This window comes from Ctenopharyngodon idella, chromosome 21 (assembly GCF_019924925.1).
Source record: "Ctenopharyngodon idella isolate HZGC_01 chromosome 21, HZGC01, whole genome shotgun sequence".
Taxonomy (NCBI): Eukaryota; Metazoa; Chordata; class Actinopteri; order Cypriniformes; family Xenocyprididae; genus Ctenopharyngodon; species Ctenopharyngodon idella.
The window spans coordinates 21,154,993-21,173,720 of record NC_067240.1 but is presented as its reverse complement, the minus strand read 5'-3'; the positions used below and the strand labels follow the sequence as shown (position 1 = coordinate 21,173,720).

Sequence of the window (18,728 nt, the reverse complement as noted above, 5' to 3'; positions counted from 1 at the left end):
TGAGCAGGAGACGTTTTAATTGGTTGGAACTGTTTTGTCCCGCCCCTTTTCTTGGGAGTCGAGGCTTAACGTTGGCTGAAGTTGAAGTCATTTATAATCTACGGAAGTCAGTCGTCATAGCGAACCCTTGACGTCGCAGATCCAGTGGCCAGCTGTTACTAATCTCGTCACTCCCTTTGCCAGCTGATCGCAGACGCCGGTAAACGTGAGAGACGAAAACGGAGGAATCACTTCACTAGCGAGGTGAGCGTTTGTGTCAATCAACTTTTCAGACATTACCCAGCTTCGTAGTTAATCTAATCCGCAGTTTACTTCTGTCGGGTTTTAGATAAAACAGCTTTATTCGCTCCGGGGAAAGGCGAGGCAGTTCACTTAGGTGGGGCGGAAAAAAACTGCTTCTGAGGTACGAACGCTTGTTAAATTCGCCATAAAAATGAAAGATTATAATATTAGAACAGGCCATCATCGAATATGTTGGATACCGGGCGGAGGTCATTACATAAGTTTCATTCCATTATACCGGCCAAACTTCCAGCCTACTAAAACCTTTACTCGAGGACGCAAGCCGGTGTGAGTGTCATCTGTGTGTTTAAAGTTATTTCAAGAAAAATGTAATCCGAGGCATTAGAGACATGTTGAGCAAATACAAGATATTTATTCAGTACAATCACGTCAGTCCTTTTTTATTGCTGCATAGATGCCAACGTGTCTGCTAAAGTGTGTTTCCTGATTTGGTTGGGTAAGAACATCCTTATGTAATTCATTCACCTCTGATGAGGAAATCTCAGTAGATTTTGCTCGATATGTGACGTTACAATCGGTTTTGCTGGCCGTTGAACGTTTCAATGGAATGTAGCAGAATTAGGAAGTGACGTAGCAAATTATATATATATATATATCTATATATATATATATATATATCTATATATATATATATCTATCTTTAATACTTCACATACACAACACACTACAGTATTTTATTTTTTTTAAGCCTTTTAGATTTAAAAATAGGTTAAGTCCAATAAATTATACCATATAAGTTACTCTTAACTTGCTGTTTGTAATGCAATAACCTTTGAATGTCAGTGAATGTACTGGCATGGTTCATAATTCTGATTTTTTTTGTTGTTGTTGAATATAAATTACAGTGAAATCTATATAAGAACAGTGTTGCTTTTAAACTATATTCTACATGTAGATTGTCTGTACAGTGCAGGCCTCAAAGGCTCTGAGTATTTTCTAAAGACGTCACTCTGACAATGCATATGAGCAAAAATCCTTGACAAGACGCTCTTTGCGACATTATGTATGTGTGGCTCTGTATTATTAATTTTATTTTCAGCTAGCTTAGTTTGAGTCCTAGCAAGTGAACACTTTTCAACCAGGCATCCAAAAAAAGACAGTTCTTCTGAATTGGTGTTCAAATCACAGTACCGTAATGCAGTTACAGCCCTTTAAGGTACAGAAAGCAAACTTGGCTGCTTTTTTCCCTCTCATGTATGAGGAATCAGATTATAAACCCAGACTGTACTTCACCCTGTTGTGGATCTGGATCACCATCTGTAATTAAAAAAGCAAATGTTTCTATTGACAAAACCAAATTTGTTTATATAGATAATTTCAAAGGTGATGATTACATCCCTCAGTAATAGTTATGATGCGATGCTGTCAAGTAAGGGATTTTTTTTTTTTTTTTTTTTTAAACGTTTAAAGACCTTAAAACTGATGTTTACTTGGGTGAAAAGGAATAAATGTGTTTTTGAATACAAAATGGCATGTTTCTGTATTTATGTCAGTGCATTAAAATGGCCACCATTTGCCCTATCTGCAGAATACATGGCAAGTCAGTACTCGGTCACATCTGATTCAGCCTCAGGGCTTTGCAGTGCGATGATTTTTTTTTTTCTTCTTTTTTTTTCGCCCTTAAACGGCAAAGAGCGATGGAGACATCTTCCCACCCTGTTCCTCAGTACACGCACACTGATTCAGTCCTTTGTGTGCTCATAGATATCACTTTGTCAGCCCTGAGAAAAGACATCAGCATTAGCACAAAGTCAGAGTTTAACTCTAGGGTTTATGCTTGTGTATGACTACTGATCATGTTGGCTGAGGATAAGCAATTTAATTGTTTGTTCTTGTTTGAACACTTTAGATACCAAGGGTCGAATGTGTCTTGGTACCATAAGACACTTTTTTTTTTTTTTTTTTTTTGGTGTGTGTGTTAACAATGTAGGCTAGTGTGTTAGCCATTAGCAATAGTGAGCTGATGTTTCCCTTTTCCATTCACGCACTGCAGCTTGTGTACACCCAGACCAGATCAATAGATCGACTGATGACAGGGGAACGAGACGAGTGTGTTCAGATATTCAAACACTGTCAATACATTTCTCTTAGGCTAATTTGCTAGCCCTGCTGCGATATGCCTGGACATTTCATTGTGCTGAAATCAAAATAATAATAATAATAATAAAAATAAAAATAAAAATAATAATAATATAATTTAGACCACCTCCTATCAATCATAAATCATGAATTTTGTCTAGTTGGGAAAAACATGTCTCTATCAACGTTTTTGCAAAACTTAAAAAAACATATGTATAAAAAAATTTCAATGCATTTTCCAGTTAAATCGAATACTTGAGGCACTAAAACAGGGATGTCCAAATTCAGTCCTGGAGGGCCACTGTCCTGTAGGTTTTAGCTCCAACTTTCCTCAACACACCTGCCTGGAAGTTTCTAGTATGCCCAGTAAGACCTTGATTAGCTGGTTCAGGTGTGTTTAATTGGGGTTAGCTCTAAACTCTACAGGACAGTGGCCTTCTAGGAGAAGGATTGGACACCCCTGCTCTAAAACAAATTTTATTACTTTTCACACAAATTATGATTACGGGGCAGATTGATTAATAAAGAATTACACAATACTATATTGTGACCTCAAACCACTTTTACCATAGTGCCTGTTTTGTAAACTGATACATTAAGTTTGTCACATAACTGGCTCCATATGTCTTGCTTTTCTGACATTGTAAACTTGCTTGGTAGCTTACCTGGTACAGCATTGTACTTGCAATGCAGAGCGCTCGGATACCATGAAAGTCCCATGAAACACAAGTTACTAAAAGATGGCTTGGTTTCTTCAGCAAATGTTTTTATCACACATTTGCATTTGTTAAAGGGATAGTTCACCCAGAAATGAAAACTCTGTCCTTAATTACTCACTCTCATGTCGTTCCAAACCTGCAAGACTTTCGCTCATCTTCAGAATGCAAATTAAGATCTTTTTGATGAAATCTGAAAGCTTTGTCCCTCCATAGACAGCTATGCAACTACCACTTTGACACTTCAAAAAATTCATAAAGAGATTGTAAAACTAATCCATATGAATTGAGTGGTTTATTCCAAATTTTCTCGATCACTTTATATGCTGAACAGATTTTATTTAGGCTTTGATTCACATCAGCATCATTGTAAACATTCATCAGCTCACACATCAGTTGTGGCAAACGGAAGCTCAAGCATGTTTGCTTGACATGCGAGAACCAATGAGGTTCATTCTCGTGGGTTACGCAGCACGTTTCAGCATCCGCAAGAACCAGTGAGGTTCATTCTCATTTTACGCAGCGCATTTGATCTTGCGCAACAACCGAGGTTCATTCTCGCAGGTTACGCAGAACGCTTGAGCTTCTGCAAGAACCAATGAGGTTCATTCTCAAGTGTTACTCGGCATGTTTGAGCTTCCGCAAGAACCAATGAGGTTCATTCTCGAGTGTTACTCGGCACGTTTGAGCTTCCGTAAGAACCAATGAGGTTCGCTCTCATGTTATGCAGCACGTTTCAGCTTCCACAAGAAGTTTGTTCTTGCTCGTCATGCAGATTCGGTTGAGCTTCTGTTTATGTTAGCTGATCAGTGTTTATATGTGAGTAAAAGCATAAATTTAAATCTGTTCATCATATAAAGCGATTGAGTCTCTTAAGAAAATTTGGACTAAACCACTCAATTCATATGGATTAGTTTTATGATCTCTTTATGAACAGAAAGCTCTCAGATTTCATCAAAAAGATCTTCATTTGTGTTTTGCAAATGATGAAAGTCTTACATGATGACATAAGGATGACATTAGGGTGAGTAATTAATGACAATTTTAATTTTTGGGTGAACTATTTAACACTGTCGGTTAGGTTTAGAGTAGGTGGTACATTATTTTTTAAACACGATAGAGCATTAACCTTTTAGCTGTAACTGCTGTGATTATGTATGACTACCAATGTAATGAAACTTTGTCAGATTAATGTTGATATGTTTTGGATAAATTAACATGCTTTTAGCACCACTCACTGGTCATTTCACTTTGAAAGTGTCGCAAAATGTGCAAGAAGCAACGTAATGTTGCCACAGGCACGTTTCTTCCAGTGAGCCTGGGTTGGAATTGAGACTTTAGAATCAAATCCATATATTTTCAAATTGTATTTAACAGTTAAAAGGATAGCTAACCAAAAAATGAAATTTGTGTTATTTATACACTCAATTATTCAATGATTTAATTTTTTTGGAGCCGTGTTATAACTTTATGTGACAAACAGACTGAAAGTCTGAAATTGTTTTTTTAATAAAACTTGGTTGGCAATCATGGTCACCATTTTAATTTCATTTTTTGGAAATGTGAAGCTTGGACATTCTTATAAAGATTTTGTTTTGTGTTTCATAGATGAACAAAAATCATACAGGTTTCAAAAGACATGGGTGAGTAAATGAGAGAATTGTCACTTTTTTTGGTGAATTATCCCTTTAAGCTGACCATGTGAGAAGAACATTTGAGTTATGCGTAATATTCAACGTGTTTATTACATGTTCGTGATTGTTCTGTGCATCATAGATGACATGTCTGAATTCTGCTTTCAAGGCCTTACCTTGTCCTCTGGCCTCCACCCCAAATGCCTGCTGATTCATGTCTGCGTGTCTGCGCCGGCTTGCTGGATGGGGGATGGTGGAATGAACGAGGGACACAGAGTACTGAGAAAGAATGGTAGATGATTACCAAACACAGTTCGGGGAGGGAAGCACGACAGAAAGTGCGAGCAACCTAAATCTTTGTCATAGAGTTAGAATGATTCAGCATGAAATATATATATATATATATTAGGCAATGGAAAATATATACTCTTTAAAGACAAAACACTTGTAAGCAGGAATGTTCTGCAAGTTTATATCAGCATGTTTTGTTGGGGATCCAAGGAATAACAGGCATTCAGGCATTCTTGGGCCTCATTTGTGACACTCATGCATTGTCGAAATTGTTGCGTTTGATTAAATTCAGTGGTAATTTTTAAAAGAATCTTTACAAATGTGCAGCCATTTATGTGGAAAGAACAAAATCATTCAGATACACATTCAATGTACTGAAACAACAATGGCTAGACACCATAAATAATGTGAATCTTATTTATCTGAGAGAAATGATACAATTGACATTTTTTCCTTTAAGTAATAGCTTTACTATTCCTTGATGTTAAATATGAAATTAATTTATAGTTAAGCTTAAAGGGGTAGTTTAACCGAAAATCTAAATTGTCATTTACTGTACCTGCATGTTGTTCTAAACCTGTATGACTTATGGTTTGTAATGACAAATGTAAATGATGATAAAACTTATTTTTGGGTGAATTAACACTGTTACATAAGCTTAGACTAAATATTCTAAATAAATCAGCCCTTAAAGTCCCCTTGAAATCAAAATTGAAGTTCTTTGGCTTTTAGTATTAATATGTTAGTCTTACTGTTATCTAGTGTTCTCCAAAACAATTACAAAATTCACATTTAGAAGATATAAGCATTCAATACTTAGTCTCGCATTCCCACCAATAAGGATCGATGATTTTGATGACATAACGCTGCACTTCAGCTTCTCATCAGATTTTCTGTCCAATCAAATGCTCTCTAGAGTCTAACGCGTCCCACCCCCTACATTATAAATAAACACTGAAGCTGTGGCTAAAATCGGTACAATGTTCACACATTTACAATTATTATTTTTTTTTATTTTATTTTTTAAACATGGTGAATGGCGCACAGTGCACTATACGGGATAGGGAACGATTCAGACAGTGTAAATATGCTTTCCATTGGGGTGAATGAAGTCTAGTTTCATGTCACGCAAACAGCCACAGCGCACACGGTCTGCTCCAGTACAGAGACACGATACCACAGAGCGGATCATATGCGCGAGTTGGCGCATACCAGGAAACGTGTCGGGCCCATTTGAATTCTGCACAGTATGCTATATTTTAAAGCGATATGGAGGAGAAGCAGATAGATTAAGAGGAAACCGGCTTTATCGAGCTCAACGGCTCTGGCCGAGCTGTTATATAAACGAAACACTATTAGCTCATTTTAAAAAAACTATCAAATTGGTGTTTTTTACAAAGAAAATTTTCAATAATGGCTGAAAATTATATAGTTATGATTAAACACGAACAAAATGCCATAAATTAATGTTTTAAGAAGCATAATTTGCAACCAAATGTCTCAGAACACCACATTTTTAAGTTTGCAAGGCATAAAATTGACTTGATCGAAAAATGCACTTTATGTAAAAAATATTCAGTAAGATATTGCATTAACCCAGTAGGGCAAATGATCATGAACTGGTCAGAAACACCCTCTCACTGACCTGGGACAGCAGGACTTCCTTGTTATGAACCCTGTTTATTATGTTTTAGTTTAAATTAGGTGTTTTTCATTTTGTGCTGTCAGAGAAAATGGTGGTAGTAATATGCAAAACTGATGTCACACATGCATGCTGTAATTACAGGGAGAACATCTCACCCCCCCCCCTCTTTTCTTTTTTTCTTTTGTTTGTTTCTTCTGTAAGTGACTGCTTCTTTCTTTGTTTATATAATGTTCTCAATAAAAAAAAAAAAAAAAAAAAAGGTTCTGCCTGTGTGCTCATAACAAACTAGTGTTGGTGGAACATATCTTGCATTATTTGTGGAAAAAGTAATCCATCTCATTTTTATCTTGTAGGTTCGTAGTGGATGCTGATGAATGAATATTGGCTGACCGACCACAGTTCTTCTCTGGCAAACTTTATGACCCTGTCCTGACGCTAAAGCTGCCAGCTGAAGAACTGTTGTGGTCAGCTCTACCCATCTGAGAGTGCTGTGGATCTTATTCACTCTGTATCATCTCTGTTGTAGATCTTGGACGATGGATGATATTTTAAATTTCACATTTTAATTATTGAAGCAAATTTTTTTTGAGAAAATATTTCTTAGTCATTTTTAAATATTTTATAAATTAACAATTTATCAAGCACTTTAATATGTTTGAACTTCAGGGTGATTTTTTTTTTTTTTCTTTTAGATCTGTATCTAAAATTTAAATTTATGGTCATGAAAATATGAATAGAAATTTGTGAACTTTTTTTTATCAAATATATATAATATCAAACTACCTGATAAATGAGTTGTATAATATATATTTGAAGTATGCAGGATATTTTGCATGGCAGACATAATTTTCTGTACGTTTAGCCACAACAGCTGCTGGCTCCTGGTATAAAACTAAAGGGGAAACTTGCATGTGTCCAATAAAAGTATACTGCAAATCTCTAGTTTCCATGGTGCATATTGTCTGCATATCACACACGTCTCATCCACAGTAGCTCATAATTTCATCTGTTTGATCATGAGATAAGGGTACAGTACATAAACAACATCTGAATTATTTGTGGTTTAGGCAGCAGCATAAGTGATGCATTGTGAATCAGTGTAAGTTGTTCTTTACTGTCTGGCCTCAACAGGTTAACTCTTTGTTGACTCTCTTGTCAGGTTGAGCCTTTGTTTATTAGGAATATTATGAGAGGATTTTGTCTGAGGGAGAATGTGGCTTTGCTAACAACTAGTGCCAAATCTGTTAATTCAGACGGGTATATACACATTCACTTCACAGACCTTTTGCCTCTATTATAGGGGAATATTACATATTTTAAACTTTGTCATGATCAATAAGTTTTGGAAAAGTTTATTTTGCTCGTAGAAATGAAGAATCGGCAACACTGAGAGATGGTGTGTGTGTATGTGTGTATAGATATATAATGAATGAGCTATTTATACAGGCACAACTTACCCCAAGCTAATTTAAAGAATTTAAGCATATAAGTGTTCATACCAAAAGAGTTGGTTTCAAAACCTAGTTCTTAAATTAGAATATTCACGTGAATACTTTATTTAAAAAGTCAGTTTTTTGCTGTATCTGTCGGGAAAACAAAATTACACTGACAAATTCAGACAAGTGTCTCCTGTAAAATTGAGCTTTTAAATAAAAAGGTTAAACTAGGTTCTCGGAACATTTATCTTTCGTCGGGCCAAGTTGTTTTTTAAATGTTACAAATGTAGGCTATACAGTATAGGCCAAGCTAAGCAGTAGTGTTAGCTCGCGCAGGAATAAAGTTTCAAATGCGATGCAAAACTATGACCGATAGAGGGCGTCAATGGTCAGTTGGACAATACGGCTTATAATAGCCTCTAGCAGAGTGCCGAATTCTGACTCCCGTCATATTATTACCCCCCTAGTATCGGTAGGTTTAGAATCAGAAAGAGTTTTATTGCCAAGTGTGCTTGCATACACAAGGAATTTACCTTAGTATTGAAGCTTCCAGTAGCACACACACATAAATATAACAAGACACATAATATTTAAGAATAAAAATATAAAAGTATAAAGACAGATTTAGGTTTAGACAGAATAAATATTTACAGATAATGAACATATTTATAAATAGGACTAAATTAATTTACGAATATATTGCACTAAACAGTGGAGTATTGTACTAGGAAGGCATTTAACTGTTCAACAGGGAAATAGCCTGTGAGAAGAAGCTGTTCCTGTGCCTAGATGTTGAAGTGCCTAGTGATCCTGTGCCTAGGCGCCATCCGACGGCAACTGTTCAAATAGGTTGTGGCCGGATGAATGTAGTCTGTGATGATTTTACCTGCCCTCTTCCTCACTCTGGAAGAGTACAGGTCCTGGAGGGTGGGCAGGGGAGCACCAATAATCCTCTCAGCAGTCCAGACTGTCCGCTGTAGTCTTCCGATGTCTGATTTGGTGGCTGAGCCAAAACCAGACAGTTATTGATGAACACAAAACAGACTCAGTGACGGCTGAGTAGAACTGTGTCAGCAGCTCCTGTGGCAGGTTCAACTTACTCAGCTGGTGAAGGAAGTACAACCTCTTGCTGGGCCTTTTTCCACAGTAGAGTCTATATCAGGGGTCTCCAAACTCGATCCTGGAGGGCCACTGTCCTGCAGATTTTTATATATACACTATCATTAAGTTCTATTTTAATAGATTTTCATAAAAAATAAAATATGCAGGTTAAATGTGAAAAAATTCTATTAAAATTCTACTAAAATTCACAATTTAACAGTAAGTATACTTTTAGCATAAAGTACTTAAAGTGCTATATTTAAATTTTATATATTTTAATGTGGGAAAAAAGTGCTACTAATGACATACTAATAATAGAGTACTTGATTGTACTTGTCACGGTTCGGGGGTTCACTGATTTACTGATTTCTCTCTGTGAGTGTGTGTTTCTGCTGATGAGCTGGTCAACGTCAGCTGGGGCTCATCAGTGCCGCTATTTAATGTTTGTGCATTTTGCTCTGTGTTGTCAGATTGTTGGTGTGTTAATGCAGTGTTAGTCCTGGCTGTGTTTGAGTTTCTCATTCCTGTTCTGGGGAGGGGGAGGGGAGGGAAGAGGAGGGGAAGGGAAGGGGAAGAGGAGGGGAAGGGAAGGGGAAGAGGAGGGGAAGGAGGGGAGGGGAGGGGAAGGGAAGAGGGAGGGAGGGGAGGGGAAGGGGAAGGGGAGGGGAAGGGGAAGGGGAGGGGAAGGGAAGGGGAAGGGGAGGAGGGGAAGGGGAAGGGGAGGGGAGGGAAGGGGAAGGGGAGGGGAAGGGGAAGGGGAGGGAGGGGAAGGGGAGGGGAAGGGGAAGGGGACTTGTGGCCTAATGGTTAGAGAGTCAGACTTGTAACCTGAAGGTTTGGGTTTGAGTCTCAGTACTGTAGGTGGGGGGAGTGAATGAACGCTCTCTTGCACTCTCATTACCCACAACTGAGGTGTGCCCTTGAGCAAGGCACCTAACCCCTAATTGCTCCCCGGGCTGCCCACTGCTCTGGGTGTGTGTTCATGGTGTGTGCACTTGGATGGGTGAAATGCAGAGCACAAATTCCGAGTATGGGACACCATACTTGGCCAAATGTCATGTCACTTATTCATTAAGTCCAGTGATTTTTGTTTTTTTGGGGACCGGAATGATAGTGGAGCGTTTGAAGCAGCTAGTATTGGTAGGTTTGGATTAGTTGTGGGGGAGGGGTTAGGATTAGGCTATCAGGTACCTACTTCAATGAGGGGGGTAATAATTTGGTAGGCAGTCGAAATTCCAAATATAGGGTCTGCGCTGGGCAGATAAATTTATTCATACGTTTTCCACTCTTGCCCTAAGATATGTGACAAGGATATGCTGTAGAGGCTACATGAAGATGACTTTGCATCTTATCAATGATATGCATATTTAATCATTTTGGTAAGAGAGAATGAGGAGAAAGTTGTTAATTTTTTTTAGAGTGCTTTGAAAAAGCACATAGAAAATCATTAATAAGGTCAATATAAAACAGCATATAAACTGGATGAGTGCTTTGGGAGTCATATTCGTGACTGAGAACGAATCACTGCGTCAATTAACGCATCTAAATCCAACAATAAAGAATGCGCTTGCGTCAATTAACGCGTGTGAGTCCACCAATCAAATGCGCCGGCGGGGCATCCTCACAACGTGCACAAAGCAAACTGACTGATTTACGCCAAGTGTCTAGATTCGCTTCTCCAGTGATGTAAGTGGTAAATATTGATGAAGTGGATGGATGTCCAATAGGCGTAGGAATTCCTTGCTCAAACTGCTCTGCGAACAAGCGGATTAAATAAAATCTTATGCTGACAAGATAACTTAGTAAGAGTGTACATTTTATTTTGTTATTACACAAAGGGATCTATTCTGTACGAGATGGCTATTAATACAGACGCCTCTCATGCGACAGATGTCCTGGGCGAGAGCGCAGCACTGCAGTCCGATTTCGGAGATACCCAGAAACTTCTTGACATCTCAGACAAAGAGCTGAAGAGAGAATTAAACCACACACCATCTGATACACACCTCGTTACGTCTCTTGAAGCGGAACGGAATGAACAGACTGTTGTTGACATTGCCTCACTGCCCCGCTCTCCATCGCGGGTGGGTTTCAGCCGCGCGCCATCGCCCACGCCCGGAGAACGCGAGCCGTGTAGCTTCATGTGGTTGGCTGTGATCTCCTGCTTCTGCCTGGCCGTTCCCATAAACCTGTTCGCACTTTATTTCGCGCATATGGTGAGTAGTGCCGCCGGAGTCAAACATATTAATTAGGCTACTTTTGGAATTAAACTTTTTAAACTAAGCTTAAAGTTCACATTCAGTAATAACTCAGAATGCAGAAATAGTAAAAAGAAACACTTGTTTCATTTTACGTTTAGGGCTGTGGCTCATGGGGCCCCTAATAGTTCATAATGTGACTCGTGGGGACAAACTGTTATATTGAAAATCGATGATCATAAAGCTTACTTATCCATTTCTTTCTGTTTCACTTCAGTCTCGGTCCATGATACAAGCAAAAGATTATGATGGGGCCAGAAGACTTGGACGTCTAGCATTGTTGCTTAGTGTCGTTTCCATTGTTGTGGGTACAGCTATAGTCCTTTATCTGATGATAACAGGTAAACCTCTCTTTTTCTCAACCACACAGGGGTGTATTGTGAAGTCTCAACCATCTTGACTTTAAAAACACGAAACTGTCAATATTAAATCAGAATTCTATAAAAAATAAAAATAAAAAATAGCTGTTGTCCACAACTAAGTTGAAATAAGATCATTGCTTCTGCACACACTTAAATGAATCTCTCATTTCCTTTTCTCTCTCCCAGAGTTAAAATAGTTGTGGACATCCTACAAAATTGAGAGCACTGATGTAAATGGGTATTGGAGCCGAAACCAAAGAAGATGAATGATAAATGCCATGTGAAAACCTTCAAAAAACAAAGCTAGAATATCAATTTATATTATATACAGTATTAAATTTGTTTTAATTTTTTTGACAAGTTTAATTTTTTTGTTTCTAATCTATCTTGATGGCTTTCAGCCATTTTTGTTTCTGCTTGGCAAATTAAGGTAGCTTTTGCTTTATCCAACGATGCATTAGCAGCACCAAACTAATTTTGCACTAAATAAAAAAAAAAAAAAACCTTTTTAATATTACTACATGAACTATATGAAATGACAATCAGTTGTTTATAATTTTGAATTTCATACATTTTACCTCTTTCAAATAAGAATGACTCCTATGCAAAGCTGAATCTATACATTTTATTTCTTTGTTATTATGTAGTGCATGTTGCAATATAGCAAGAATGTGACATCTGTTCTGAAGTGGGTGTATATAAAAGCACATAGTTTGTATTATTCTTTGTATTATTGTTATATACATTGCATTTTGTGTAATCTGTTATAGCTTAAAAGTATAATTCACTCAAAAATGAAACTTCTGTCATCATTTACTCACCATTATGTCATTCTGATGAACTAAAACCTGTATGTCATTATGTCATTCTGATGAACCTTAAAACCTTTTTTTAACATTTCTTTTTAGAAAAGTATTTTTATTCCTTGTCATTTAGATGCATAGGCTTATAGGATCACAAGGAGATATCTGGGTATAGCAACAATATTATATTAAAAATTTGTATTGAACTCTTATAAGATTGAGCAGTTGCACTGAAGCTGAACAAGGGCTATATTCAACCAAAAGCACATGCATGTCTGAAAAACAAAACAAGTGCATTTGAATTGTGCAAATTTGCTAATACGGTGCCATATTTTTGCATGTTATAAATTAAACCAAGCATACCAAATTGTCTAGTTTAAGTGTGATTTTTGCAGATTGTTTGACAGAGTTCCATTCGCACAGGAAATATTTATTAACAGAAAAATGTATTCTGTTTTTCACAAGGATAAAATCATGTGTGGTTATTTCATTTAAAAAAAACCTGCAGAACATCCTGTTCTGCTGTCAGCCATCCAGCCTCCAGAGCAACGAAGATCGGAGGAAGCACGTCTGGTAATTGATATCCTGTTCACATAAGTGCATTCCTTTCATCCTTACATTCAGTCATTATCAGCCTCAAATGGAGATTACTATTATGCTATTCTTGCATTCAAGTCTGATTTGGCGTTCATATGGTAAGACACATAAGCTGAAGGTCCACCACACAAAGATGTTTATAGCATGCATTTTCCAAACCCACAGAACTTTTGTTTTCTTCCTGTTCATAAATGATCTAAACCTCCACCGCTGTGTGTTCAGATGGGGATAGTTAGAATGATAAAAGCTTGTAAATGGGTTTGATGCAGAGGCCAATATCACAGAGCAATATACACTATATTACAACATTTTCCTTTAAAACATACTGTAACACATTTTATGATATATTGCTTTCGCTTCTCTAGTTTAATCAGAATGGATTTGTAAACATTAATAAAATACTTGATGTAAAATAGTGTTGCCATCTGACAATCATTCTTATTTAAAAATTATTGCAATAATATATAATATATATATATATATATATTTTTTAGAATCATATTGTACAAAATATTGCTAAAATTAAGTTGTAATATATATATATAATGTAGCCTACATATACACATATTGTATATTTACAAACTTTTATGTTTGAGATTAATCACGATTAATCGATTTGACAGCACATTATATATATATATATATTAATCGCGATTAATCTCATCTAACATAAAAGTTTGTAAATATACAATATATGTGTATATATAGGCTACATTATATATATATATATATATATATATATATATATATATATATATATATATATATATATATATATATATACACACACATACATACTAATTCTGTGTGTTACTGTTTTGTTCAAGCGCGAAAGAGAACTCGATACTGGCGTGCGTCTTTCTGTGCACACGAGTCGTGTGTCACATGGACACAACATTCACAGACAGCGCATTCTCGTTTGTCTTGTGGTGCTTGAATGGTTTAAAAGCATTTGCGTGAATAAGAGTGTGATCATAACGCTAGCCAAATTATGACGGAAAAACGGATGCTGCTTTAATTGCGTTAAATATTTTTTTATATTGACAGCCCTAATACAAACACACATTTATATGTATATTTACAAACTTATGTTAGATGTGATTAATCGTGATAAATCGATTTGACAGCGCTAAGAATGAATATTTTTATAGGCTTAATTATATTGTTTAAACAATATAATCACTAAAATAATTTCAAATCTCAGAACACTTACAAAATGATGTCTTAAATTAATATATGTATAGAGGGTATGCACGTGACATCATCGGCCAGAGTGCCTGTGGTTATACGGCAAATGGAAAAGAGCTGTGTGACTGACTGTACAAATATATTTGACAAGAAATCTAAGGTATACTTTAACAGACTGCTGAAAGCTACAGAAAAGAGAAGCAAAATCACTGCAATTCACAGAAACAACTGGACTCCATGCAGCCCAACGTGGATTTGCAGTTTTCATTTAGTCAATATGTTGAATTGTAGGGTAAAATCATACCATGTATTGTATTGTTATATATTGTACTGACAACTCATCAGTTAAATATTTACCATCTTATTCTGCATAATTATAAAAAAATTTGTCAGTGTTTATTAAAAAACATCCACCTTTTAGGACTGGACGATATGACGATAAATATAACATTGATATAAGGGATCTCTCTGATTTAAACCTACCTATATTGTATTTATATAAAGCCTTCACAGGCAAATTTGCTTTATGTATTTCCCAGGCGTCGAAATCAGGCACATTAAACACGATTAATGACCACATGTCAATATCCATGGATCACTGGTTCTTTGTTAAGTTGTAAGGAACACAATCAAGTCCATCTACCTTTAATTTAAACTGATAATCGTTTGTTTTACTCATGTTGTCACAGTGTCTCCTATTTCCACTAAAGATTCATTATTGTGATGTTCAGTATATCTGAGCGAAATGGCTTCTTGAACTAGAAAAAAAATGTAGGGCGGGGCTTGATTTTGTCCATGAGAAATTGATTGGATGGTTGTGGTTTGCTATTGCTGTAATCTCATGTGAGTGACAGGTTGTCCTGACCTTGTCATCAGAGAAGAGAAGTCACTGCAAGTTATTTTGATTAAAGATTACAAGTACACATGAATAAAAAAAAAAAAAAAATAATAATGTGCACTGATAAATCATTTACCCTATAATAAATACTGCAATATTCCATAAGAAATTAAGAAATGTCAATTTTTATTTCATGGTGACTTTAAGATAATTTACATCAAGAGATTATTCAAACTGTCATTCAACAATATTTTTCCCCTTCAAAGATCTTTATTATCTTTTTATATTATACTTGAACCGAACACCCGGAGCATTGAGCTATTGACCTATGGAGAAAGTGTTTAAGCAGATAGTGACATGCTTAAAAATTAAGTTTAGAAAATCAATAGCACTTATCGGTCTTATTCTCTTGCAGACAGAAAGGCCCAGTTAGCAGTTAGAGTAATGCACGGCCGTGAGCTTCACTTAAATATGAACAGAGAGTGGATTCCTCAGCTCACATATCCTGCGAGCACAGCATGAAAGCTTGCAGGATTTATTAAGAAAAGAAATATGACAATGGAACCCAAAGAGCCATTAAAGACATGTAAAAAAAAATCATGCAATGCAGAAACAAGGTTTAAAGGATTAGTTCACCCAAAAATGAAAATTATTCCATGATTTTCTCACCCTTAAGCCATCCTAGGTGTATATTCTTTCAGATGAACACCATTGGAGATATATTTAAAAATATCCTTGCTCCTCTAAGCTTTATAATGATTGTGAATGGACTGCCACATTTTGAAGCAAAAAAAAAAAAAGTGTCTATCCATAATAAAAGTAATCCATACGGCTCCAGTGGGTTAATAAAGGCCTTCTGAGGTGAAGTGATGGGTTTTTGTAGGAAAAATATCCATATTTAAAACTTTATTAACTATAATAACTATAGCTACTATATATAACTATAACTACAGATAGCCGCAAGCATCGATTTGCGGCAGAAGAGCAGCCTCTGACCCAATGCACAAAGCAATGTCGAACGCGGAAGCGCACGGGATAGAGCAAAACAAAACACCTGTCGCGAATTAGAAGTCTTAAACGAGAAATTTTAAAGAGAAATGTCAGAGGATTTTGATATAAGAGAAGAGGAGCTTGAGTTTGTTGCCCAGCCCTATTTGTTTTAACTGCAGGAAGCGTCTAAGCTTACGCTACATCCTGCGTCATAAATTGTGTCACAGGTTATTCATTTGGCGCAAGTCGACTTGCGTAGTATGCGTATGATCGTCCGCCGGAAGCTAGTTATTTGAATTTATAGCTTTAAATATGGATATTTTTCTTACAAAAACACATCACTTCGCTTCAAAAGGCCTTTATTAACCCCTGGAGCCGTATGGATTACTTTTATTATGGATGGATGCATTTTTTTTGCTTCAAATTGTGGCCCCCCATTGACAACCATTATAAAGCTTGGGGGAGCAAGGATATTTTTAAATACACTATACATCATTTCATCTTGCGATGATCGATTGCTCCTGTCTGCCTTGCTGCTCAGAGTGGTTTGAGTCTGTAACTCCGTATAGCTTTGTTTTGAATCTTACTTTCATTCATTGTTGCTTATATTATCATTACCTTATATATAATATTGCCTACCACATTAATCTGACGTCGCTAGCTTTTAATCTTTGAATCTAAATCGCTATTACAACGCGTTTGCAACTCGCTAGCTTGTTAACTTGTCATCAGTCTCTCGTGCGCTCATTTTCTTTTCTACGTGTTCATCAAACAGCTGTGGTAAGTCGGATCAGTCTACAAACACGGTGAGTCATGTCATCCTCTCCCAGTTTTGTATTGTGTTCTATTTGCCACATGTTCAGTATAGCTTTCTCTGTCAGCGACGAGGGATTTACATGTCATAAATGTAGGGAAATAGTCAGGCTGACAGAGAAAACCTCAGAATTAGAGACACGCATCCAAACCTTAATCAAGGATTAAGTAGTAAGAATACAAGGGGATTTAGATAGTGTTTTGGATGCAACTAGCTTAGTGAATTCTGTACATTGTTCGGTTCCGGCTGTAGAGCCCGCGCAGCAGGGCACTTGGGTAACAGTGAGGCGGCCTAGCCGCGGAAAACACCATAAGAACATCAAACAGGTTCTCCCCACTCAGTGACACACCCACTGAGAATCCTGTTGAAAGTGCCCTAGTTATTGGCGATTCTATTACATGGAACGTGAAAATAGAGACACCAGCCACCATAGTCACATGTTTGCCAGGAGCCAGAGCACCGGACATCAAAGCAAATTTAAAAGTGCTGGCTAATGCTAATCGTAAATACTCTAAAATTATTATTCACTTATGATGTTCGACTTCACCAGTCGGAGATCACTAAAATTAACATTAAAGAGGTGTGTGAACTCGCAAGTACAATGTCAGGAAAAGTAATTTGCTCTGGCCCTCTTACTGTTCGTCGGAGTGATGAGATAGTTAGCAGATTATCATCACTCAATGGCTGGCTGTCTAAGTGGTGTGCGCAGAATAATATAGATTTCATAGACAATTGGAAAAGTTTTTGGGGGAGACCTGACCTGTTGAAAAGAGATGGTATTCATCCCTCCCAGGATGGTGCTGATCTTCTCTCTAGTAATATGGCACATAGTCTTAGATAATACTGATAAACAAATGATAAAGCATGGGTTGTTAAATATTAGATCCCTTTCTTCAAAAGCACTTATTGTAAATGATATTATCACAGACAATCTAGATTTGCTGTGTTTGACAGAAACTTGGCTAAGATCAGATGATTACATTACTTTAAATGAGTCTAGCCCTCAAGGTTACGATTATGGACACAATCCTCGTCAGAAAGGCAAAGGGGGAGGTGTTGCTATAATTTATAGTAATATTTACAGTATTAGTCAAAAGTCTTTCAAATATAATTCCTTCGATGTGATGGTACTTTATGTAACATTATGTAAGTTGACATTTGTGCTGGCTACTGTATACAGGCCACCAGGACACCATACAGACTTTATCAAAGAATTTGCTGATTTTCTATCGGAGTTAGTACTAGCTGCAGATAAAGTCCTTGTTGTTGGTGATTTTAATATCCATGTAGATAATGAAAAATACGCATTAGGATTGGCATTTACAGACATTCTAAACTCTATTGGAGTTAGACAACACGTGTCAGGACCCACTCATTGTCGTAATCATACTTTAGATCTAATATTGTCACATGGAATCGATATTGATGCCGTTGAAATTCTGCAGCAGAGCGACGACATCTCAGATCATTATCTAGTCTCGTGTATACTACATTTTGTCAAGGCTGCTAAACTGCCTCCCTGCCATAAATATGGTAGAACCATCACTTCTACCACTAAAGCTCGCTTTATAAATAATCTTTCTGATCAGTTTCATCGCCTTAGCATACCAGACAGCTTAGAAGACCTTGATGTTGCAACAGAAACTATTGCCTCTGTCTTTTCCAGCACATTA

The 18,728-nt window shown here is 36.8% G+C and overlaps 1 protein-coding gene and 1 long non-coding RNA gene across 4 annotated transcripts; both read left to right on the top strand.

The window, feature by feature from the left end:
• The first annotated feature begins 107 nt into the window (after positions 1-107).
• On the top strand, positions 108-7,606 carry LOC127504201 (uncharacterized). Of its 2 annotated transcripts, none has more exons than XR_007927308.1 (4): positions 108-243; positions 4,707-4,741; positions 4,902-5,024; positions 7,022-7,606. It is a non-coding gene; the product is annotated as an uncharacterized LOC127504201 (long non-coding RNA). The 2 variants fall into 2 exon arrangements; XR_007927309.1 differs by having other exon boundaries at positions 4,902-5,070.
• Positions 7,607-10,836: 3,230 nt separating this feature from the next.
• trarg1b (trafficking regulator of GLUT4 (SLC2A4) 1b) lies at positions 10,837-13,532 on the top strand. 2 transcript variants are annotated; one of them, XM_051878033.1, is made up of 3 exons: positions 10,837-11,421; positions 11,681-11,804; positions 12,012-13,532. In XM_051878033.1, exons 1-3 carry the CDS (start codon positions 11,062-11,064, stop codon positions 12,020-12,022), a joined length of 495 nt encoding a protein of 164 aa, XP_051733993.1. In that variant the 5' UTR covers positions 10,837-11,061; the 3' UTR covers positions 12,023-13,532. The 2 variants fall into 2 exon arrangements, with proteins under 2 accessions (XP_051733993.1, XP_051733992.1); XM_051878032.1 differs by lacking the exon at positions 12,012-13,532 and having other exon boundaries at positions 11,681-11,959.
• The last annotated feature ends 5,196 nt before the right edge of the window (positions 13,533-18,728 follow it).

Coding starts and splice junctions, on each gene's coding strand:
- trarg1b (XM_051878032.1), top strand. CDS start 11,062: ATGGCTATTAATACAGACGCCTCTCATGCGACAGATGTCCTGGGCGAG. Junction 11,422..11,680: donor CACTTTATTTCGCGCATATG/GTGAGTAGTGCC, acceptor GTTTCACTTCAG/TCTCGGTCCATGATACAAGC.